The 26,315-nt window shown below is 37.4% G+C and overlaps 1 protein-coding gene across 10 annotated transcripts in view; it reads right to left on the bottom strand.

Moving 5' to 3' along the window:
- Nucleotides 1-5,358: 5,358 nt before the first annotated feature.
- The window catches only part of TRPC1 (transient receptor potential cation channel subfamily C member 1), a 62,591-nt gene continuing 41,634 nt past the window's right edge, over nt 5,359-26,315 (bottom strand). For 7 of the 10 annotated variants that reach the window (XM_005201850.5, XM_005201849.5, XM_005201847.5 and 4 more), the window contains 6 exons: nt 24,209-24,348; nt 22,424-22,567; nt 13,554-13,765; nt 8,771-8,972; nt 8,277-8,471; nt 5,359-7,260 (listed from right to left, as the gene is read on the bottom strand). In XM_005201850.5, the coding sequence (XP_005201907.1) occupies nt 7,006-7,260; nt 8,277-8,471; nt 8,771-8,972; nt 13,554-13,765; nt 22,424-22,567; nt 24,209-24,348 (1,148 nt within the window). In that variant the 3' untranslated portion in view covers nt 5,359-7,005. The other 3 variants (XM_005201848.5, XM_059887409.1, NM_174476.3) reach the window with 3 other exon arrangements.

Genomic DNA, 26,315 nt, shown 5'->3' on the forward strand with positions numbered 1-26,315 from the left:
AAGTTCTATTCTCTGACCAAGATGAAACTGCAGTGAGAAGTTCATTACCCGCCCACCCACCCAAAAAAAAAGGCAAAGTTTGGGGATATATCTTTCCCAACATAAATAAATTGAATTCAAGATCTCAAGTCAGTCATTATACAACCTGGACAAATTACGTAAAATGTCAGTTTTCTATGAACTGAAAAGTTTGAAGTAGATGATCGAAGTTATTGTCCAATCCAATTTGACGGAATAGGACAGCTAGAGCCTGCAATTGTTAGAAGCCTGTCTAACTGACTGGATATCCATCATTTCCAGGATATTTACACAAATAGATAATGGGTACATTTTCATTCAGTGAATCTTAACATCAGCACCAGCAGCTGAGAAGATGGAGACAAAGAGAACTGCCCCCTCTTCTGCTTAGCTTAGTTTTATACCTTAAAAAAGAAAAACCCCTCTGCTTTAAAATAATCTGTAAATATGGTAATTGCTATTTCCACTGAAATATAAAATGGGGGAAATGAGTTTTAAAATGTGGAGCTGAATTATCTCCCAGAATTAATTTCTGAATGAGTTAATGAGGTGGCTAGTACACTTTCTGTCTCAAAACGCTTTTCAAATGGCACTGGATAGTTTTATCTTCCAATAAGAATAATTTTGTCTATAACTGAAAGGATTGATCAAATAGTCTTTCTAATGGAAAAAGAGAGACAGAGAGAAAGGTCTGGATTGCTGGTAGCAGGATGAAGAAACCTGTCATTATCTGGCTGAAAAAGTTCGTTATTGAAACATATATTTACCTTCTACCCAAATATGCTGCCTTGCTTCTTGCACTATAGTAATTTAATTTATATCAGAAATCATGCTTCTTAAAGACGACTTTAAAAAATAAGCATGCAGCTAATATAAAAATTTTCCTACTCTTGAGCTGCATATCTGAAGTATGTATTTCAAACTGAAGGCAGGATGAGCAGGAAAAAAAAAGTGTGAAACGATCAAATGAAGAACACTGTCATTGGCACTTCCTCTGAGTATATCTTTAAGAAACACAACGTATTTATCAAGATAGCAGCCAGAAAGCTAATGAATTTACTTACAAATGAGACATTCAGAGCAACATGGGTAAACATACGGCTGATTCATGTTGATGTTTCCTAGAAGCCAACATAATGCTATAAAGCAATTATCCTTCAATTAAAAATTTTAAAAAAAATTCAGAGCAGCCATTACCTCAGGTACTATTAATATTTTCTTAGTGTAATTTCGAATAACTTCACTCCCCAGAGCCTATAACCTCAGCCTGTTTGTTATTTTATAACTGTAGTTTCTGAAGAAAACAAAATTTTCAATAACAATGCAATTCTAATTAAAATCATCCCAAGCTTTTTGGGTAGAAATTCATGGGTAGATTTCAAAATTTATATGAAATAGCAAAAAATCTAGAATCGCTAACATAAATTTCAAAAATACAAAATCCTTCACCTTGGCATTTACTACTGTACTTTACCTGTGTTGGGTTAGTGATGAGTTACCCGTTTTGAATATTCAAGCACTGTTTTCAGGACTTCCCTGTTAGTCCAGGGGTAGGATTCTGTGCTTTCACTGCAAGGGACGCAGGTTCAATCTCCGGCAGGGATACTATTAAGATCACCTGTGCCACGTGGTGTGGCCAAAAAAATTCCATTGCTCCCTTTGGGAGTGGTAATAAATCACAAAATCCTGTTTCTTTGGGGCGCTGCACCACACAGCATGCAGGACCTTAGTTCCTCAACTAGGGATGGGACTCAAGCCCCAGGTAGTGGAAGTGCAGAGCCTTAACCAATGTACTGCCAGAAGTCCCTCTACTATTACTTTCTTGGCTCTTTATCTTGGTATGTTGTAATATTATGTATCTTAGTCAGGTTTCAGATCAGATCAGTCACTCAGTCGTGTCCGGCTCTTTGCGACCCCATGAATCGCAGCATGCCAGGCCTCCCTGTCCATCACCAACTCCCGTTCACTGAGACTCACGTCCATCGAGTCAGTGATGCCATCCAGCCATCTCATCCTCTGTCGTCCCCTTCTCCTCCTGCCCCCAATCCTTCCCAGCATCAGAGTCTTTTCCAATGAGTCAACTCTTCACATGAGGTGGCCAAAGTACTGGAGTTTCAGCTTTAGCATCATTCCTTCCAAAGAAATCCCAGGGCTGATCTCCTTCAGAAGGGACTGGTTGGATCTCCTTGCAGTCCAAGGGACTCTCAAGAGTCTTCTCCAACACCACAGTTCAAAAGCATCAATTCTTCAGCACTCAGCCTTCTTCACAGTCCAACTCTCACATCCATACATGACAACTGGAAAAACCATAGTCTTGACTAGATGAACCTTTGTTGGCAAAGTAATGTCTCTGCTTTTGAATATGCTATCTAGGTTGGTCATAACTTTCCTTCCAAGGAGTAAGCGTCTTTTAATTTCATGGTTGCAGTCACCATCTGTAGTGATTTTGGAGCCCAGAAAAATAAAGTCTGACACTGTTTCCACTGTTTCCCCACCTATTTCCCATGAAGTGATGGGACCAGATGCCATGATCTTCGTTTTCTGAATGTTGAGCTTTAAGCCAACTTTTTCACTCTCCACTTTTACTTTCATCAAGAGGCTTCTTAGTTCCTCTTCACTTTCTGCCATAAGGCTGGTGTCATCTGCCTATCTGAGGTTATTGATATTTCTCCTGGCAATCTTGATTCCAGCTTGTGTTTCTTCCAGTCCAGCGTTTCTCATGATATACTCTGCATAGAAGTTAAATAAACAGGGTGACAATATACAGCCTTGATGTACTCCGTTTCCTATTTGGAACCAGTCTGTTGTTCCATGTCCAGTTCTAACTGTTGCTTCCTGAGCTGCATACAAACTTCTCAAGAGGCAGGTCAGGTGGTCTGGTATTCCCATCTATGAAGAATTTTCCACAGTTTATTGTGATCACACAGTCAAAGGCTTTGGCATAGTCAATAAAGCAGAAATAGATGCTTTTCTGGAACTCTCTTGCTTTTTCCATGATCCAGCAGATGTTGACAATTTGATCTCTGGTTCCTCTGCCTTTTCTAAAACCAGCTTCAACATCAGGAAGTTCACGGTTCACATATTGCTGAAGCCTGGCTTGGAGAATTTTAAGCATTACTTTACTAGTGTGTGAGATGAGTACAATTGTGTGGTAGTTTGAGCATTCTTTGGCATTGCCTTTCTTTGGGATTGGAATGAAAACTGACCTTTTCCAGTCCTGTGGCCACTGCTGAGTTTTCCAAATTTGCTGGCATATTGAGTGCAGCACTTTCACAGCATCATCTCTCAGGATTTGAAATAGCTCCACCGGAATTCCATCACCTCCACTAGCTTTGTTCGTAGTGATGCTTTCTAAGGCCCACTTGACTTCACATTCCAGGATGTCTGGCTCTAGGTGAGTGATCACACCATCGTGATTATCTGGGTCATGACGATCTTTTTTGTACAGTTCTTCTGTGTATTCTTGCCATCTCTTCTTAATATCTTCTGCTTCTGTTAGGTCCATACCATTTCTGTCCTTTATCGAGCCCATCTTTGCACGAAATGTTCCTTTGGTATCTCTGATTTTCTTGAAGAGATCCCTAGTCTTTCCCATTCTGTTGTTTTCCTCTATTTCTTTGCATTGATCGCTAAAGAAGGCTTTCTTATCTCTTCTTGCTATTCTTTGGAACTCTGCATTCAGACGTTTATATCTTTCCTTTTCTCCTTTGCTTTTCGCTTCTCTTCTTTTCACAGCTATATATAAGGCCTCCCCAGACAGCCATTTTGCTTTTTTGCATTTCTTTTCCATGGGAATGGTCTTGATCCCTGTCTCCTGTACAATGTCACAAACCTCATTCCATAGTTCATCAGGCACTCTATCTATCAGATCTAGGCCCTTAAATCTATTTCTCATTTCCACTGTATAATCATAAGGGATTTGATTTAGGTCATACCTAAATGGTCTATTGGTTTTCCCTACTTTCTTCAATTTAAGTCTGAATTTGGCCATAAGGAGTTCATGGTCTGAGCCACAGTCAGCTCCTGGTCTTGTTTTTGCTGACTGTATAGAGCTTCTCCATCTTTGGCTGCAAAGAATATAATCAATCTGATTTTGGTGTTGACCATCTGGTGATTGACAGGTTTACTAAAGTGTAATTCTCGCTTTTAAAATGTATACTTTGATGAGTTTTGCAATCAATCTTCTCCTCCCACCAGATCCTGGTAACCCATAATATAGTTTTGTCTTTTCTAAGATGTCATACTCATGGAATCTCAGCCTGTAGCCTTTTGTGACAAGCTTCCTTAGGTGGCATAGTACTTCTAAGAATCATCTATGTTACTGCATATATCAACAGTTTGTTTCTGTGTCAACTTGAGCAGGCTGAATTATGTTTCCCAGAATTCTCTCCATTGTATGCCAACAAGTAGGGTGGGCCCCAAGACACATTTCAGTGTGAAATTTGGAGGGCAGAAGTGGAGCAGCAGGCATTTGGGATTTTTTTCCAGGCCCTTTCATAGTTGACACATGTTGAAACTTATCTCCTGGATCAACTGGTTGGTGAGGGGCAGCAGCCAGGACTATAACTGTTTCACTTTTCCTTGGACTGTCCTTCAGTTTCTCTGATTCCTGGGCCAAGTGTGTTCATCAATGTGCCAAAGGGTAACTTCTCCCACAGGATACCCACATCATCAAGGCTGGAGACAGTGACAAGTGACATGGGTCTCAGTCCATCCTCATGGGTTCTAGCTTGTCTGTGTTTCCTCCACTTTGACATCTGTCTTCCTCTCCCAACAGCCTACCCTATGAACTTCAAGCTCCAGAATTAGATATAAAAACAGAGATGGAGACTACTTATCCAATCCAATAATTGTGTGATGTCAAATCCCTGTGAACAAATCACTCACACATACAGGTGTGCCTGCAAATATCTTAGTAGTTCTGCTTCTCTGGCTGAACTCTGGCTCATACAATGCCTTTTTATTGCTGAGAAGATATCCACTGTATGGATGTATGATTTACTTATCCATTCACCAGCTTAAGGGCATTCAGTTGTTTTCAACTTGGGATCTTGAATAAAGTTGCAATAAATACTCATATACAGGGTGTTTGTATAGACATATCATTTCAAAATATTGTATTTACAAACATAAGAAGGAATAGCTACAAGAGTTAAACGTAATTGCCACCACAGGGAGGAAGGGATATATAAGGGTCTGATATTACACTTTGAATTTTAGAACTTTGTTGCCATAATTAAAAAAAAAAATCAGGGACCCATGCACTTTAAAAGAGAGAATTTTATGATATGTGAATTATATCTCAAAGTATATAATAATATAATGAACAGACTCTGCCAATTTATAATCTAATGTCAAGTTTTATTTACCTTTTTTCTTACAATATGCTGTCATTCAAAATATACCTCATAAGTAACTCATGCATACAGTAGGCACTCTATAAATATTTTGATTTAATAATTAGATATTTTTTAGAATGACTAAAAACCCTGATGTAAAATCCCAATTGGGAAGTGCATAATCCCATCATAGACAAAATATATAACTTTACAATAAACATTTTTATAAGAATTTGCCCAAAAGAGGGAACACTTACAATTTAGAAATTAAAAAATAAAAAGTAAAAAGCAGACGAAACACAATACTATTTCAACATGATCCCTGGATTGGTGGTACTTACAGACCAAGGGCTACCCGCACCCTGTGGCCTTAAGACCATCAGACATTCAGTTAAGAAGATAATTGTATATATATAATAACGTCTTAACTGGAAATGCTGCAAGAATATATAAGCAGTACCCTATGAAAAATGTTATCTATATCCCTTATATGAACACAGGAAAAAATTTAAATATATATTTTATTCTATTTAAAAAGTCAATGCTTTTTATTCTAAGCGTCAAGAATGAGCAACAAGTAAGCATGAAGTCACTTTTATAGCAGCTCTGCTAAATCCTGGAGAATTCTTTGGGAGACAAGATCAAGAACCTTAGTTCAAAAATATGACAAATCCTTACATTAAAAGGTCTTTCAATGTTTACAAAAACAAAACAGGCTGTGACCAAACATGCTAAAGAATTATCTTCTAAGTCCTTATTTTGAGTTAGCTTTATAACTAGGAACATTCACTCCAACTTGAAAAAAAATTACATCACTACTGTGATAATAAAAAAAATAAAAGCCAATAAATACCTAATTTCACAGAAGCAGTTGTGCAAACTTATAAACATAATCAAATACTCCATAGCTATAAAATGAAAGTCTACTAACTATATTTTTCAAAAGCTATATAATTCTATAAAAATTTAAATATGTGGACTGACTATCAATAAATGAAAATGTATATATAAAATACTATTAAGTGAAAAAAAGAAAGATATAAAGTGATTACAACCATGTAAAAGTAAATATATTACAATAACAAATTCATTGAAGTGAATTTAATGTATAGACCCATAAATAGATTCAAATATTCATTAGAGCTTTATCTTTGCTGCTTAAGATTATAACAAAAGAATAAAACAGAATACTGTTTTAGGCAAACCTATATTTTGAAACAACAATACTGAACTATATGTAAACTCCTAAAACAAAGATTTTTAAAAACGTGACTTCTGTATCTCAAGTGTGTCACATGAAAGATCAGTCCACCTTTGCTGATCTTCATTTTTACAAAACCTTCTGGCAATAGTTAAGACAGTTCTAACTGCACTTCTTAAGCAGAAAGGAAAAAATTAAGCACTATTTAAACAAGAAAACTAAATAGCATGCTAACAAAATCTATCTACTCAATCTGTTTTACTCCTGCAAAAAGCCACTGACAGGTTTAAAAAAAACTAATCCTATATACATACTTTACATAACATATATTTATGCTATAAATATTTCAAAGAATGGCTTTTACATAATTCTTTATTTCAATATATATCTTATTAATTTAATTGTAAGTTATGCAAATGCAGTCTTTTAGATTTATAATATTGAAAATTATTCTCTACACAATTTAGAAAATGGCTGATTTCTTGGATAAAACATAGCATATTTTGAAGTCCGAAAGCCAAGTAAATCCCTTATTTCATTTCGGAACTTTGACAGATCTTGGCGCAGTTCGTTTAGATTTTCCACAGTGGCCTGATCTGTGCTTTGCATCTTCTGTCTCATGGAAGTCAAGTAGCGATGCACCAGACAGCACATCACTTTCTGGTAGTTTTCATCTCTCTTTTGCTTCAAGTTTCTCCATTCCTTCAAAACAAAGTGATACGATACTAATAACGTACGTAAGAAAATACTTAAATGAGGTGAATTTTTAAAAAAGTTTACAGATACAAATATATATTTGTAATGCTTTATTAGATGATATTTTTTAATATTCAACATGTTTCAAATAAATATGCCCTGCATATTTGTTTTACTCACTTACCTGTATGCTTATCTTAGTTTAAAATCCTTATAGTAGGGATTAGCAAACTTACGACCCACAGGCCAAATATGGCCCACTTCTTATATCTGACGGCCTATGAGCAAAGAGTGGCTTTTATGGATGAACATGTGTAACTAACTTGATGATGGGGAAAACTAACTTTGAACCCCGATTAAACAAAATGGGTTATTCCAATATAGAATTCCACTCTTTTCATTAATGGACCTATATTATATATAAAGAAGTATTACTCAATTATTGTTTTATTTTTAATTTCATCAATAAAAGTTTTATGGAAATTTGTTTTCTCTCTTGTTATATTACTACCCACATAAAATCTGTAATTTTGTCATGGCCCACAAAATCTAAAATATTAATTACCTGGTCTTTTACAGAAAAGGTTTGCCAACTTCTGGTTTATAGCAACATGGATTGAATTATTCATATATTAAACAACTTTCAAAAAGAATGAAAAAAATATGAGTTCACTCTGGGAGTCACTCTTTATTTATGCTGACAGGCTAGATATCTTGAATATTTTCCTTGTTCTAAAACTGTGAGATGAGAATTCATGAAAAAAAAATCACACCTCTCTTGCATTTTCAGTAAATATTTATTGAAGCCGTACTTTATGATAGGTTCTATGCCATGCATTAGGGATACAGGATTAGCCCGTTTTCTTAAGCGGTTTTGCTAATTCCTTTATGACTACAACAAATTAGTATAAAACAGCATAAATCTTAGCCCTTAGGACTCTGTATATTTATGCTTTAGGAAACATCTGAAATTACGAATTATTAAAATTATCATGTTGCAGTTCAAACATCTAACTTCTTACCTTCAAGCTGTTCTGCCGTTTAACCTTGCCTTTTGATGTATGAGAGCAAATCCACTTACTCAGGCTACTAATCATATAGCAGATAGTCTTTGGCGAAGGAATGATGTTGAAAGGTGGGGGTAATGTACATTTGTCATCAAAGTAGCTAAGCCACAATTTTGCTCGTGCAAACTTCCATTCTTTGTCTTCATGATTCTATAAGAGGCAAATGAAAAACTAACACAGGATATGATTAGGCATGCATACACACGTACATACATGGTGGGACTGGTATGCACTGCTTAAAACTGTTCAAATGTTTCCACACCTTGGAGGTAAAAATTTTGTTCCAGACTTGCAATTAATATACATTATTTACATTTTAAAACGATTTACACTTAATTTTTAAAAGATACTAATTCTTAATTCTTTTAAATCTTTGGTTGTCTTACCTACTATATACATTTGGTATGACCTGAAGAGAATATAAACATTTTATAAGAATGAATACTTACTGCTATCAACTGAAAACTTTTATGAAGCATTGCCACCAGCAGCTTGGTAAGTACTATCACAACCACAACGTTGTATGTCCCAACAATAACAGCTCCGACGAAGGACTGTAATTCTTCTCCGTAGCTAAATCTTGTGACAAAGATTGCCACATGTGCTAAGGAGAAAATATACCAGAACAAAGCAAAGCAAGTGCCGATGAACCTGTCAAGACAATGATATTTCTATTTGAAAGGCATTCTAAGACGCTATTTAGCAAAGATAAAGAATTTATTAATACAACATTACATAAAGAATAGATATTTTGTAAAATAACTAAGGATGGACCCAGCATCACAGATACTATAAACAAGGAAACAAACTCAAAAGGAAGACAAACCATTTCTGTTTAATCTCTTACTACTGTTCTTTCACAACACAGCAGCCTATGATCCTATTAATACTTAACAGGACCGTGCCACTTCTTTATTCAAAAACTTCAAATGGCTCTCAAGCTCCAATGCCCAAAGTCCATACAAGAGCCAACAAGGTCCTACGTGAGCCTATTATCTTTCCTTTTTCCCCTTCCTTTTTTTCTTTGAAGTATAGTTGATTAACCCCACCTTCTTCTCCCCTTTGGTAACCATAGGTTTGTTTTCTATGTCTGTGAATCTCTATCCTGTTCAGCATATGCATTCATTTGTATCATGTTTTAGATGCCACAATACATTATATAGTATTTGTCTCTGACTTATTTCACTAAACATAGTATTACCCAGGTCCATGCATTGTTGCAAATGGCAGAATTTCATTTTTATGGTTGAGTAACACTCCAGTGTGTGTGTGTGTGTGTGTGTACACACCCCATTTTCTTAATCCATTCATCTATTGATGGTCCTTTACCATAGGGCTCATATACATTGGCCTATATCTACTTGTTTTAAACTGACAGTCATTTAAGTTCAAACACATTCTAAAAGATCTACACTTTTTGTACCCACTCACCCACAGTTTTTGATGTCATATTTTACATCTTCATGATTATCTCTCAACTGTTTACTGTATTTATAGTTGCTTTTATATTTTTTCTTTTAATCTATCACTTTTTAAAGTGATCTTCAATCCTTACTCTATACCTGCCTTTCCTAGTGGGATTTTCCCTTTCCTATAGATTCTTATTTCTTTTCCATTTAGAGAAGACCCTTCAACATTTCTTTTAGGGTAGGTTCCATATTGATGAATTCTTTTAGTTTTTGATGCTTTGTTATCTCTCTTACTATTCTAAATGATGATCTTGCTGAGTAGAGTATCCTAAGTTATAGGTTTTTCCCTCTCAGCACTGAATAAATCATGACTCTCCCTATCATCTGCAAAGTTTCTGCAGAGAAATCAGCTGATAACCTTATGCAGTTCCCTTGTATATGCCTCTTTTTCTCTTGATGCCTTTGGAATTCTAACTTTTGCTACGTTACTTATGATATGTCTTGATGTGGGTCTGTTTGGTTTCCTCTTTCTTGGGACCCTCTGTGCTTCCTGTACCTGGATATCAGTTTCCTTCTTCAGGTTTGGGAAAGTTTCTGGCGTAGTGTCTTCAAATACATTTTCAATCCCTTTCTCGCTGTCTCCTTCTAGAACTATTATGTGAATGCTTATTTGCTTAATGTTATCCTAGAAATCTAGTGGACTGCTTTTACTTTTTTTCCCTTCGTCTTCCTTTCTGCTGTTCTGATTGGGTAATTTCCATTATTCCATCTTCTAAACCACTTATGAGTTCTTGTGTGTCACATAGTCTGCTATTTAGTGTTTTTTTATTTCAGATATTGAATTGCCTATCTTTGTTTTAATATTTATAATTGATTGATAATGTTTTACAATATTGGTTTGATTTCTGTCATACATAAACATGAATTAACCATAGGTGTACATACTGAATTGCTTATTTTTGAGTCTTTTTTTATATTTTCTAGTTCCTTGCTAAAATGATCTTTGTTTAGATATGTTCTCTTGATGTAAACTAATTTAGTTAGGATTTTTATTACCAATGATTTGAATTCTTTATCTGGTTAATTATTTCTGTTTCATTATCTTTTCAAGGTTTTTCTCTTTCTCAAGTAAGAGTAGTTCCTCTGCCTTTTCATTTTACTTAACTTTCTCTGCCTCTATGAATTTAGATGGAACAGTTGCCTACTGTGGTCTTGAAGAGGTGTTCTTATGGGTGTCCCCATAGGATTTGGTGGGATGGCTGGATTTGATGCAAGACACCAGTCTCTCCTCAGGATGTGCTGGCAGCTCTCACCTTGGTGGGGGGAATGGCTGGAGATGGAAGGTCTAGAGCCCATGCAGGGTGTGAGAAGGGACATCTCTCTGCTCAGTGGCCATCACCGCCCTGTGGTCAGGGGTGGGATCTACTCCCAAGCTGCTGGAGTAGAAGCCCTGAGAGTCAATCTGGAGCTGGATCTGCTCCTTTTAAGTGTGTGTGTTTTTTCTTCCCCCCACACCAGGATCTTTGCCCCAAAGGAGGGGAGTGCTGAAGCAAGTGGGGCTCGTGTACTTACAGAGTCCCATGCGCTACCTGTCTTAAGTGTCCATGGCTCCGTTCAGATGCGGCCCGTGGTTGTGTTTCTTCCCTGGTCATGGCCACTGAGTGCGGCACTGTGGTGTGGAGCGAGTGGGGCCAGAGCATTCACTCAGATTGGATTTGGGCACACAGCAAGGTGGTCACAGGAAACCCAGCAGCTATGCTGCTGTCAAAACTATGGATTGCTTCCAGAGTGCCCCTGGAGTAAGCTGCAAGAACAGCGACTACCTCCTCCCCTGGGCTACACTCCAGGACTGAGTTGCCTCTGTGTCTCAAGAGTCTTTTCCCAGGTCCTGATGCCCTAGATCCAGGGACACGCTGTGAGGTAGAATGAGCAGCGCTGGGGTATTCACTCAGTTCAGGCTGGGGAGAGCAGTGAGCTGGTCAGAGGAAACCTGGCAGCCACTTGGGCAGACCTCCCTCTCCCCTAGCCAGGGGCAAGCCAGCACCTGCACTCCTCATGAGTTGGAGTCCAGGCTTCTCTAGTCTTTCTATGTGTCCCAGGGATTCTCCAAACAACCAGCTAAGGCAGCTTGTCTCCTATGCATAAACCCCAGACTAGGAGAGTCTGTGACTTGAGCCACTCACTCCCCAGGGTAAGTGTCCGCCTGTGTAATCTCCCTTTTCCTTTGAATCCCCCGTAGGGGTACAGGTCCTGATCAATCACCTTCTCATCCTACCCAATTACCTGTGTACCTTTCTTACAGCCTTGGTTGTATTGGGGTCCTTCTGCCCATTTCTAGCTGGCTTTCACTGAGAATTATTCCACATGTAGATGCATTTTTGATATGTTTGTGGAAGGAGGTGAGCTCCATGTCCTCTTATTCTCCCATCTTGATCTGTTTTATTCCCCATTGAAAATTTAAGTATTAGTTGCTCAGTTATGAGCAACTCAGTCATGAGCTGAGTCATGAGTTTTGACCCCATGGACTATAGCCTGCCAGGCTCCTCTGCCCATGGGATTCTTCAGGCAAGAATACTGGAGTGGGTTGCCTTCCCTTCTCCAGGGGATATTCCCGACCCAGGGACTGAACCCAGATCTCCTCCATTGCAGGAAGATTCTCTACTGTCTGAGCTACCAGGGAAGCTCAATTCCGCATTACCTTCCTGAGTCAATCTACAACTCTTCCTCTGATTCACTACATACCATCTAGACTTCTGGCTTTTCCTTGAGCATGCTAGTTATACTCTCATCTCAGGGCGTTTGCCTTTGCCATTCCCTTATCTGCCAGCTCTCTTCCTCCAGATTCTTCTTCATGACTTGATCCTTCACCAGCTTTATAGCTTTACTTGAATGTCATCTTTTGTGAGGGCTTCCCTAACCTCCTATCTAACTAAAGCTACACACCCTCTTATACAAAAATCCTCCTTGGCCCAAGCTTTCCTTGGGCTATTGGTCCTTATCAATATTGTATAATATCAGTTCAGTTCATGTCCGACTCTTTGCGACCCCATGAGCTGAGCACATCTGGCTTCCCTGTCCACTATCTCCCTAAGTTTGCTCAAACTCATGTCCATTGAGTCGGTAATGCTACCTAAACATCTCATCTTCTGCTGCCTCTTTCTCCTTTTGCCTTCAGTCGTTCCCAATCTTTCTCCAATGAGTCAGCTCTTCCCATCAGGTGGCCAAAATACTGCAGCTTCTGCTTCAGCATCAGTCCTTCCAGTGAATATTCAGGACTGATTTCCTTTAGGATGGACTGATTGGATTTCCTTGCAGTCCAAGGGACTCTCAAGAGTCTTCTCCAACACCACAGTTCAAAAATCAACTTTTCAGCATTCAGCTTTCTTAATGGTCCAACTCTCACATCCATACGTGACTACTGGAAAAACCATAGCTTTGACTAGACAGACCACTGTCGGCAAAGTAATGTCTCTGCTTTGTAATATGCTATCTAGGTTTGTCATAGCTTTTCTTCCAAGGAGCAAGTGTCTTTTAATTTCATGGCTTATTCTTATTTTTACTGCCTGTATCACCTCACCAGGAAATAAACTCCATGAGAGTAGCTTCTGTTCACTGATACTTCATTTCTTTAGCACTTAGAACAGTGTCTGGCATATTGAAGGTGTTTGTTGTTGATGAGTATCAAATGATTCATGACAAGTAAGTATTTCTTATTCAAAAGGCATATCTTAAAGAAAATATGAAGTTCTAGTTCTATAGGTATGAATTCACACGTAACAGGGCAGAAAGAAATATGTTTACTAAAAATTTAAAAGACACTCACGAATGGAAGGTGTCATTGCTTTGCTGTTCACAGAATATGCCTACACAGTCCTTCTGTTCTTTGGGAGTGTAGCCTTTATCATACAGTTGTGTCAGCCCAATTGTGAAAGAAAACAAAACAAGAAGAAACATTCCAAGAAATTTTCCAAAATCTTGTAACATCTGTCCCATTGAAATCTGTGGAAATATTACATAGGTGTTCATTAAAATCATCTGGAAAACAAAAATATGAAAAACTAAATGACCAGGCAAGAAAATATATGATCCACAAGGCTATTCCTCTTTTTCCCCTGTGAGATATTTGGCACTTTTAAACATCAAAAACCCAGTTACCAGACAAAAAGCCATTCTGATCATGCCAGCACTGTGAGTGTTAGATGGTACATTTCTTGAATCTGGACCGAGTCTGCAGAAGATAGTCTTGCTATGAAGGCAGAGGAAAAGGCATGGAAATGGAAGAAAAGGCCTAATTTGCAAGTGATGAAAGGAAAATTTCTTGCTAAAACCTAAAGGGAAATAAATGCTTACATTTCTAGTTTCGTAAAGTTTACAAATACAAAACCATTTTGACATTAAGTTTTCAAATTTTGTAACCAATTCTAAACCACTTCTTAAAGAACAGCATTTCCTCCTTGAGGACTGACCTAATCTCTGTTGCCAGGGTGATGAATTTTCATTTGAGGTCTATTAAGAAAAAAGTATATGAGTTAAGTCAAATGAGAGGGTCTAATATTTGTATGTGAGTATCTTTTGTAATTTAGATATGTGTAGCGCATCTGGCAATGGCACCCCACTCCAGTACTCTTGCCTGGAAAATCCCATGGATGGAGGAGCCTGGTAGGCTACAGTCCATAGGGCTGCCAAGAGTCGGTCATGACTGAGTGACTTCACTTTCACTTTTCACTTTCATGCACTGGAGAAGGAAATGGCAACCCACTCCAGTGTTCTTGCCTGGAGAATCCCAGGGATGTGGAAGCCTGTTGGGCTTCCGTCTATGGGGTTGCACAGAGTCGGACACGACTGAAGCAACTTAGCAGCAGCGCATCTGGAAGCTTTATTCAAGCCTAATTTCATTCTCCTTCAATACTCTTTCAAAATCTGGGGAATAGGTGCTTTTCATAAATTCCATACAAATTTGGAGACTAATTTAACATAACCTTTTGACCCTGAAATTCTATGCCTAGGAATTTAGCCCATAGGAAGTACACAAAGATGCATTACATACAAGGATTTTCAGTGGAGCATTGTAGCAAAAATTAGAACATTCTAAAGCTGTTGTTACAAAGAATGGAGTTCAATGTGGTGACGTAGAAAGGTACCTAGAAAATATTACGTCAAAAAAAGCAAGGTACATGATAGTATTATAACAGCTATTTTTTAAAGAATAGATCAAATATATTTTTTCATATAGATAAAGTTTGATATGCACAGGAAATTCCTGAAAGTTTACACAAGAAACCATTAACAGTGCCTACCTATAGGACTAGCGGTGTGGAAGGCAGACTTTCTCACTTTACACTCCTTTGAATCGTCTTTGCTATATGCATTTTTTAAGATAAAAAAAACTTAGTGTTTAGAAATAATCCTTCCTGTAACCAGGTCAAATTTATATAGTTTGTTAATCCAATTTCAAATAAAATTCTGAACTGCCTCAAGCCTGCCAACATAACATATGCCAGTTGCCAATGTTACAAACAGTAGGAGCAGGCAAGTGGCCAAGCCCCTCCAGCCTACTAAAGGGAGCCAGCTAATTAAGTAGAAGAGGTGCTAAAATTTTCAGGCACAGGACAAGCTAGTGTTTCAGGCAACTTGGAGTGGAGAGGTCCACCAGGCCTGATGTCTGTGCATTTGATCAGCATGTGCTAGTTTTCAAAATCTCATGCTTCCCTCACTTGGCCCTCTTGCAAAATTCTGATGGAAGAAACAGAGAGCTTTTAGAATTGGAAAGCTCAAACTGTGTGAGAAAGAGAAGAAATCCATTTCTCTCTTCATCAAGGATAGCTTTATTATGTCATTTTGGAAAGAAATCATTTATTCAGATTATAAGTGCTTAGAATAAAGCCATGTCATGTTAGTAGAGAACCTAATAATGTATGACGGTTAAGAATACAATAACTGCTTTAGATAATGATAGAAAAGACTAAATTTGAAGAAAATTTAGACACTGCGAGCTTAAAGGTAATTTCAAAAATTAAGTCCGAAAGTAAAATTCTTCATTTAATATTACTAAGTTTTAAAGACAAGTGTAATTCAATTTCAGTATCAAGATGAGCAATAATTGATAAGAACACCACAAACTTCATGACTTGTTTTTTAAAAACATGATATTAATCCTTGTATAAGATGGAAGAACCAAAATTACCTACAGTGGATATCACTGACGTGGACATTAGCTTGAATATGTGAAAGGCAAACATGAAAAGTAGTAAACTAATTTTAGTCTGAGAAATATTACAAGGCTTATTTGTAAAAATAACAATCATGCTTCCTTAAATATTTATTTTATTTATTTAAAACTAGTTAGCAGTTTTACTTGAGAAATGTGAACAGTAAGTAGTAAAAAACATAGTAATTTAAAAATTAATATTGAAATTTATACAATAGTATACACAGAAAAATATTTTCCTAGTAATCAGAAAAATGGAAATTAAAGAAAACTACTACGATAATAGAAGGAAAAAGGAGAACACTAAAGCTATGAATGTGATGAACATATTCTTTTTTTGTGACTGAAAATTAATACATCCTTTTATATACAAATACCGAGGCACCATGAGAATCCTATCTTTTAATAGGTTAATACTACTTTTAAGATGTATTATCTAGGAGCCCACCAAGGCTCTTTTGTCCATGGAATTCTCCAGGCAAGAACACTGCAGTGGGTAGCCATTTCCTTCTCCAGGGGATCCTCCCAACCCAGGGACTGAGCCTGGGTCTTATGCATTGCAGGCAGACTCTTTACCATCTGAGCCACCAGGGAAGCCCAAGACATCCTTATGTGTGCTCTGTCACTCAGTCGTGTCCAACTCTTTGTGACCCCATGGACTGCAGCCCACCAGGCTCCTCTGTCCATGGGGTTTTCCAGGCAGAATACTGGAGTGGGTTGTCATTTCCTATTCCAGGGGAATCTTCCCGACCTAGGGATCAAACCCAAGTCTCTTGTGTCTCCTGCATTGGCAGGTGGGTTCTTTACCACTGAGCCACCTAGGAAGCCAAGACATCCTTATGAAATAATTTAACATAAGAAAAAGCCTCATGCACAGAGCACTATGTAGAATAGCAGACATATGCTAAATGCCTGATAGAGGAAAGAGTTGATATCATTAGGGGGCATATCATGTGTTAAATTTAAAAAGTTGTTGACAAGAATTACAAAAATAACTTCTAGTCATTCTTCCAAATCTTTCTTGAGACAAACCCATAATTATTTGTAGAAAAGTTCTATCTAATCAAGCTGCTGCTGCTGCTGCTAAGTCACTTCAGTCGTGTCCGACTCTGTGCGACCCCATAGACGGCAGCCCACCAGGCTCCCCCATCCCTGGGATTCTCCAGGCAAGAACACTGGAGTGGGTTGCCATTTCCTTCTCCAATGCATGAAAGTGAAAAGTGAAAGTGAAGTCGCTCAGTCATGTCCGACTCCTCGTGATCCCATGGACTGCAGCCCACTAAGCTCCTCTGTCCATAGGATTTTCCAGGTAAGAGTATTGGAGTGGGGTGCCATTGCCTTCTCCAATCTAATCAAGCTATTCATGCCCAAAACGTCCTTTATATCTGTCAAAATAATCAAAGTGGACTACGTTTTTCACACCATATACAAAAACCTGAAGCCATAAAACTCCTATAAGAAAACACAAGTATGCTTTTTGTCACTGTATGCTTTTTGTCACTGGTCTTAGCAATACATCTTTGGATATGTCGAATGGCAAGGGAGGCAAAAACAAAAATAAATGGAACCTACTGAAACTTAAAACCTTTTGCACAGCAGGGGAAACCATCAACAAAATTAAAAGCCAGCACACTGAATGGGAGAAGATATTTGCAAACAATGTATCTGATAAGGGGTTAATATACAAAATACACAGAGAAATTACAACTCAAGCTTCCTGACTCTCTCTAAGCACCCCCTCAGTAATGCTCCCAAGTCCTTTGTATGTAATCTCTATATTTTTCACTTTATACCAATATTTATGTTTGTCTCTTCTAAGAGTCAATCACTGCTGAATCAGGATCATTTTATATGTCCCATACAGGATAATTCTATGACCTTGATTTGCCTGCTATAGCTCCAGTTCAGAGCTGTCGTCCCAACTTAGTAATGAAAAACATCTTTTCATTCTCCAAAGTGTCTCTATAAGAATAATAAATCATGGTCATTCTAACTAAGGGAGAGAACTAGACTCCTACTATATAATCAGTTATAATAAAAGTCTGTCAGCTTCTAAATCTACAAAAATTTGGAAGGACAAAATGTTAGTGATTTATGTTAAATAATGTTAGTTATTTATGGAGATAAATTTAACAGACAACTGCAGGAATCACATAAAAACAGTATCTGATATAGCAGGTTATGTATGTAAAGAAAAAAGTTACACTTTAGCTAAAGTAGTTAACTTACTGTCAATTTTCCTCACAACTGGGTCAATCTATTTTAAGTGAGTTCCTGGCTTATGATTAACAAAACAGAAAAAAATGTTTTACAAATCTTCTGCACAAAATGATTTAGACTTCTTTTTTTTTTTTTTCTGTTCTATACATCAGTGTCTCTTTTGCTGTCTCGTATACAGGGTTATCGTTACCATCTTTCTAAATTCCATATATATGCATTAGTATACTGTATTGGTGTTTGTCCTTCTGGCTTACTTCACTCTGTATAATAGGCTCCAGTTTCATCCACCTCATTAGAACTGATTCAAATGTATTCTTTTTAATGGCTGAGTAATACTCCATTGTGTATATGTACCACTGCTTTCTTATCCATTCATCTGCTGATGGACATCTAGGTTGCTTCCATGTCCTGGCTATTATAAACAGTGCTGCGATGAACATTGGGGAACAGGTGTCTCTTTCCCTTCTGGTTTCCTCAGTGTGTATGCCCAGCAGTGGGATTGCTGGATCATAAGGCAGTTCTATTTCCAGTTTTTTAAGGAATCTCCACACTGTTCTCCATAGTGGCTGTACTAGTTTGCATTCCCACCAACAGTGTAAGAGGGTTCCCTTTTCTCCACACCCTCTCCAGCATTTATTATTTGTAGACTTTTGGATCGCAGCCATTCTGACTGGTGTGAAATGGTATCTCATAGTGGTTTTGATTTGCATTTCTCTGATAATGAGTGATGTTGAGCATCTTTTCATGTGTTTGTTAGCCATCTGTATGTCTTCTTTGGAGAAATGTCTATTTAGATCTTTGGCCCATTTTTTGATTGGGTCATTTATTTTTCTAGAGTTGAGCTGTAGGAGTTGCTTGTATATTTTTGAGATTAGTTGTTTGTCGGTTGCTTCATTTGCTATTATTTTCTCCCATTCTGAAGGCTGTCTTTTCACCTTGCTAATAGTTTCCTTTGATGTGCAGAAGCTTTTAAGTTTAATTAGGTCCCATTTGTTTATTTTTGCTTTTATTTCCAATATTCTGGGAGGTGGGTCATAGAGGATCCTGCTGTGATGTATGTCAGAGAGTGTTTTGCCTATGTTCTCCTCTAGGAGTTTTATAGTTTCTGGTCTTACGTTGAGATCTTTAATCCATTTTGAGTTTATTTTTGTATATGGTGTTAGAAAGTGTTCTAGTTTCATTCTTTTACAAGTGGTTGACCAGATTTCCCAGCACCACTTGTTAAAGAGATTGTCTTTAATCCATTGTATATTCTTGCCTCCTTTGTCAAAGATAAGGTGTCCATATGTGCGTGGATTTATCTCTGGGCTTTCTATTTTGTTCCATTGATCTATATTTCAAGTCTGTCATGTTAATAATACTAGTCTGGAAAACAAATGTCTTCATTGGAGAAATTTTTAAAATAAACACCTGAAGATAGGACTCCACGGATTCCTATTCAATTTCTATTTTTCATCCTCTTTCTGACTAACTAGACCTTAGTTTCTCAGGGGCAATATGTTCAATTAAGGGCTTCCCAGGTGGCACTAGTGGTAAAGAACCCACCTGCCAATGCAGGAGACATAAGAGACACAGATTCGATCCCTAGGTCGGGAGACCCCTTGGAGGAGGGCAACCCACTCCACTGTTCTTGCCTAGAAAAACCTATAGACAGAGGAGCCTAGTGGGCTACAGTCCACAGGGTTGCAAAGAGTCAGTCACGACAGAAGCAACTTAGTACAGCATGACACGGCACAGCATGCTCAATTAAAAAAGTACTCATCTCTTCAGAGACACAAATAGCCATGTGACCCTATTCTGGCCAATGAGTTATAAGTGAAAGTATCCGGTGGGCCTCGAGGGAAAATAACTGTCCTCTTATTGAAAAAAAGAAAGACAGCAGGCTCATGCTTTCTGCCTTTCCCCTTTTCCCTGCTGAATGCAGACTTGATATAATGACTTGGAGCAGGGAGCCTGCAACCTTGAGAAGCAGTCATACTCTAAACAAGTTTATACATTTGCAAAACTTATCAAACTATCCAGTTAGGATGGGTGCATTTTACTGTATGGAAAATGATACCTTAATAAAGATAATTTTTATTATTTATTTTTTGGCCACACCCCACAACATGTGGGATCAAGTTCCTTGAAAGGGATCAAACCCACACCCCCTGCAATGGGAACAGGGTGTCTTAACCGCTGGATCACCAGGGAAGTCTCGAGATAATTTTTAAAAACTCATTTGCTGGACTAGATCGTAACCTTTTAATATATATTATGATTAACTTATAGACCTTTTTTAAAAAACAGGAACAAAATAAATATTTGTTAGCTTGACTTTAATTATTTGTTAATTCTGTGGCTATTTGAACAATATAAAGTACTCTGCTGGAGGAGGAAAAATACACACCACAGTTGAAAAGACAAATATCCATTTATGCAGTATTTGTACACACATCTGCAGTTCTTTTGGGAAGAGATTAAGTCAGGAAGACCTGACTCAACTGTTATCAGAAAAAGAAACAAATAATTTACCAAGAAATACTAATATACTTTCTCCTATTTAACCCCTCGTAAAAATCTATAAAGCAGTTTCCAGTATAGAAACCTGGTGACACCACTAGGTTTTAGCTAAGAAACAATGTGCGTGTAAAACACTGCTGACTCCTGGCTAAAACATTTATACAAGATACTAGCGGCAAAATTAAACCGAAATAACATTTAAATAATAGACAAACTAAACCAGTATTTCATAAATCATGTTTTGGAGAAAAAAAAGAGACCTGAGCATGTTTCATGAAAAATGGGTATGATGTTAATTTAGGCGATGATAGTTTGAACAAGGTTAAACAAGTTTCGTTACTTCTTTCTCATAGGCTTTAATGTCATCATGTGTACTGTGAATTCCCGAAAGAGGTTATATGGAATGCAGTGTGTCCCAAACTTATTTCAGTCAGAGCATCTCACAGGACTTGGCTTGAGGGAGCCACATTTCAGGAAACACTGTGAAGGATGACAGCACAAGTCAAATCAAATCAAATTGGGTTTTTCCTACATATTTTGTTTTCATATCTCTGTTGGAGAAGGTAATTATGCATTTTATTTAAAATATCTTCTTTAAAAATATAAAAAAGAATCTAAATTGTTGGTAAATTTTGACTTAAGAAAGATTGAATATTGCTCAGATATCCAGACTTATAAAATAACAGAGTATTATGTAGAGCTGGTCACAAGCAGAGTTGACCCCACCTTTCAAGAACAACCAACTACTAAAATCTACGGGGTACATGCAACCAAGTCTGAGTCCTTTCTTTAGTGTAAAGAGACTCAGAATTTATCCCTGGACTCTCTCAATAATAATCATATTACTTTGAATAAATAAAAGCTTGATTTCCTTAACTGTAAAAGTACCATAAAGTGTAAAGCTAGACTGCATAAACTATGAAATTTTTAGCTCTAAATATGTTATTTTCTGGGCTTCCTTCATGGTCCAGTGATTAAGAATCTGCCTGCCAATGCAGGGGACACGGCTTCAATCCCTGCTCCAGGAAGATCCCACATGCCAAAGAGCGACTAAGCCTGAACACAACAACTGGGCCTATGCTCTGGAGCCCAGGAGCTGCAGCTACCAAGCCTGCGAGCCGCAACGACTGAGACGGTATGCCTAGAGACTGTGTTCTACAACCAGGGAAACCACCACAGTGAGAGGACCACACTTCTGCAACTAGAGAGTAGCCCCCGCTCGCCACAACCACAGGAAGTCTGCACCTGCACAGGAAGTGTGCATCTAGCACAGCCAAAATAAATAAATCCTAAAGAAATTAAATATGCCCTCTTCTAACTTATTATGTTTAATAGTTATTAAGTAATGTGAGGGAGTATTTTATGAAATATAACTTATTTTCAAAACCATCATAAAGTATGAACTCTGCACAATATTTCCCTTATATTTGTCACTTAAAACTCTAAATGTGAAGTTCATCTTGGTAAAAAGCAAATTTTTATGTCCCTCTACTGTCTGAAGTATTTATTTCAAATACATCCATGTTTGTGGACTTGGGAAAGAGGGACAATGGACCACAACTTAATAAAACTCTGGATACCTAAAAGCAAAGGATTGTCATTCAGCCAGAAACAAAGCAGATGAACACGCTGTTACTTTTCAACTGTTAATTATTTTCAAAAGCAAAATTTAGTTTTGACATCATGAAAAACAATATTCCAGTGGACAAGAAAAAGGTGTAGTAGCTTTAACAAATATTCTTTAAGAAACTGTAACTGCTTACCTGTAATGGACCCAAGATAGAGCTTGTTGTATACATAAAAAAGAGACGAAGATAACTCAGAACGTTGGCAAATGCAAAAAGTCCCTCTGCCACCAGTGTAGGGTGGAACGCATCCCAGTCCTTCCGATCCGCAAAATCATGAAACTAAGATTAGGAGGAAAAAGCCAAAGGTAAGTGGCTCTCTCAACTTAGGAAAATAAAAACAAATACTCTGACCGTTTAAAGAAAACCATATTGTGTCTCCTTATGGCAGAACACCATTTATGTTTCATAAACTTCTCTTTTAATAGAAATAACATTGTTTTAAATAAATAGATAATTTCTACACATGTGTAGCAATATTGTGTTCCATGAAGAGCTTTTCTCAGAAATTCTCAGGCTTTAAAAGACGAAATAATTTTTTAAAGACAGTCATTAAACTTTTTATGAATGAAATTTTTGCTAGTCTTTCTTAAATTCCGCAACACAAGCTTGAAATTCATTAACTTTCACATTAAATTAAGCTAGCTACTTGACTCAAGATTCTACAATGTACCATAGCTCTTCTCCCTTCCAAACAAGAACAAAAAGGGTGTATTATTATACCTGGACACCGAGTAACCACATGTTTCAACTGCCTGGGACACTCCCAGATTACATACCAGTTTTCCTGGCCTAATTATTAATTGTGCTTTTCTTCATTTGTGTGTCTTAGTTTGAAATAATAAAATTATATGGGTACCCTGCTTCTATAGGGTAGTCTAAGAGACCAGTCTAAAAAAGGGACCAGTCTAAAAAAACCAATGACCATCAACCTCTCTATCCAACCGTTTCTCTATAAGTGATCAATTTTTATTTTCTTAATAACCTCTCAACTCTGGTCATTGAACATACCTAATAAACATGTTCTGTACTAATACTCAAATACACGAATAGAGTTTTTAATAAAGTGGTATAAGAAAATCAGTTTGTTTTCTCTCTAGTCTGTAAATTAGCCAAAACTCAAAAAATATTATATAATAGTTCCTTGAATGTGACACCTCAGAATTCTAAACTCAGGTGTAAACAAAGATAGTCAACATAATTTCTGTTACCTTTCCTGGACTTTAAATCAATCTTTATAAAAGTAACATTGTAAGATGTCTATAAGGTTGGATTTTTGTCAAATTTTAAATATAAAACTTTAGGCATCAGAAAATAATTAAATTTACATCACTTTTTAAGCTATGGGAGATAACCGTCATGATCTGGAATGTGTAAAACACTATGATGAGTTCCATTCAGATAAACTTTTCCCTGGTAAATATGACCAATTTAAATAACTTTGTGTTCTCATTTTAAGTAATAGGTAAATGAACCTAGCTCAGATATAAGGAATTGGCATTTGGAAGAAAGAAAATGCCTGGACAGACCTGGATTTAAATCCAGTCTTGGTTTCTTACTGTGTGGTCTTGGACAAGTTACTTATTATCTCTGAGCTTCCTTTTCCTTATTTGCAAAATGGGGATAAGGACATCTGTCTCATAGAATCCCTGTGAGAATAAAATGAGATAAAGTATAGCAAGTATCAACCAAGGTACCTGGCATATAATAGGTAACCAACATTTAAAGGTAATTAACACCCTTGAAAGTATTAGTAAGGAAGGAAACAATGGGCACTATTTCCTTGCCAAAGATAGGTTTAAAATGAAAACACATCAGACACAGATTTGGGCCAAAGTAACTCTGAGATCCATAGCTAAATATCTTGGGTTTTTCCCTAAATAAACTTCACTTGTGCCTTCAATTGACATAGTTAACAGTCACCTTGTTGTGAGCCACCACTTTGAGGGCAAAGGTTGCCAAATAAAGTGAATTCATGACAAAACTGAGCTGATTACGAGATTCTTCTAAAAAGTCTTCCAACCCTTCATACCAGAGTCTTTTAATGTCTGACCATATCATTCCTAAAAAAAAAAGAAAAAAAAACTCAGATGATGCTCTCTTAATTCAATAATAAACTAAAAAGATATATTAAGATTCAAAGTATTAAATAACATGTATCATCTGTAGCCTTAATTCAATAATAAACTAAAAAGATATATTAAGATTCAAAGTATTAAATAACATGTATCATCTGTAGCCTTATTCAGAAGAAAAAAATAACATTCAGTAAAAAGTTCTTAAAATTTCAAAGAAAAGGAATCTTAAGCTTCATCTGACAATATCTTTCCCAGACAGGGATTTAATAAATGATGTGAAATAAGCATAAGAAAACAAATAAATCGTTGTTAAATGTCCCCTCCCCAAAGGCTCAGTTCCTGATTATTTTCTTTTCTCTATCTACACTCACTCCTATAGTGACCTCATCCAGTCTGGTCTAATGGCTTTAAATAGTATCTATGTGGTAGACTTTCAAATTTTAAACTAAACCTGTATTTACACAATAATAAGTATCTCTAAACCTCCCTCCTAAACTTAACTTGCACAGGTAGTTGGCTACTCTAAATCTCAAACTGGATGTCCCAACATGTCCGAACTGAACTCCTAGTCTCTGCTCCCAGGCTCACAGCACTTGAAGACTTCCGTATCTCAGCTGATGGCAACTCCATCCTAGATGCTCACTCTAAATGTCCTTGCCTCACCCTTGACTGATATTCTCTTAAACCACACATTCAATGCAATAATAAATCCGTTGGCTCTATTTTCAAAATATAGTTAGGAAGTAACCTTTCTCACCACCACTTCAAATTCAAGCCACTATCTTCTCTGGCCTGAATGTCTGAAACAACCCACTTGGTCTCCCTGCTTCTACTGTGTTTTTCCTGAAATCTATTCTCAACACAGCAATCAGAACAATCTTTAAAATGCAAGTGTTATTTCTCTCATCAAAACCCTGTAGCAAGTCCCAGAGGAGAAAGAATTAACTGCAGGACAGAACTCTTTCCCCATGGGAACAAAACCTCATGTTATCATTTATTAAAGTGGTTTCCTTGGAAACGTATAAGGAAAGTATGGAAAGTCAGCTGTGTTCAACATTGTTATAAAAACAATCACTGACTGGGAAACTGCATAAGTGGAATCATAGACCCCAAAAGTATACACAAACAGGACTATATAAAAACATGTTAAGAAACACAGGTTTCAGCTTCTCTGTGCGATGTTTCTTTAATTTGAAGTGTGCCTGTAGTGGGAACTACACTCTGCGGCTTTTTAAGATATCCTGATTTATAAGAAATCCTGCCAGTTTTCAGGCTTCTCTGGCTGGGGTAGCCCACACCCATGAAAATGGCCTCATTCCACACAACTGAGTGTGCCCTCTATGGGGCTAAGAAGTCCCAGTCTTTTGTAAGAACTGCCAATAAAGACGTATTTGAAGCTGTCATGCTTTATTTCCTGCCTTATATCCTTCTACAGAGCTAAGTAAATCTGGTGTCAGGTTTCTGCCTGTGGTGTCTGGCAAGTGTGACTGTTAATAAGAACCTAAGACCACTGCTGCTGACTGTGCATAGCGGGCACTGCACACTGCACCTTCCCTCATGTCTCCTTTTATTCAGAGTCAAAACCAAATTTTTTACAACGGTCTCTGAGGCCCTACATTACCTCTCCTCTTGGATCTCCTCTCCTCTCAATCTTTCCTTCCACTACCCTGGTCACACTGGCCTCCTGTCTTCCTTGCTGTTCTCTGAACACCCAAAACTCCCAAATGGGACACTGGCTCTTCTTCCAGCTGGAAGCTCCTCACCCAGACATCCATCCTGCATCTTTGCTCACCACCTACTCTGATCGTCCTATTTAAAATCGCAAATTTATGCCTGTCACTCCCAATCCTCCAACTCTGCTTCTCTTTCTTTTCCCTTAGTATTTATCACTTTTAAACAATGGACATAGTTTCTTTATTATGTCTATTATTAACTGACTATCTTTCTCCCAC

Source organism: Bos taurus, chromosome 1 (genome assembly GCF_002263795.3).
Source record: "Bos taurus isolate L1 Dominette 01449 registration number 42190680 breed Hereford chromosome 1, ARS-UCD2.0, whole genome shotgun sequence".
Lineage (NCBI taxonomy): Eukaryota > Metazoa > Chordata > Mammalia > Artiodactyla > Bovidae > Bos > Bos taurus.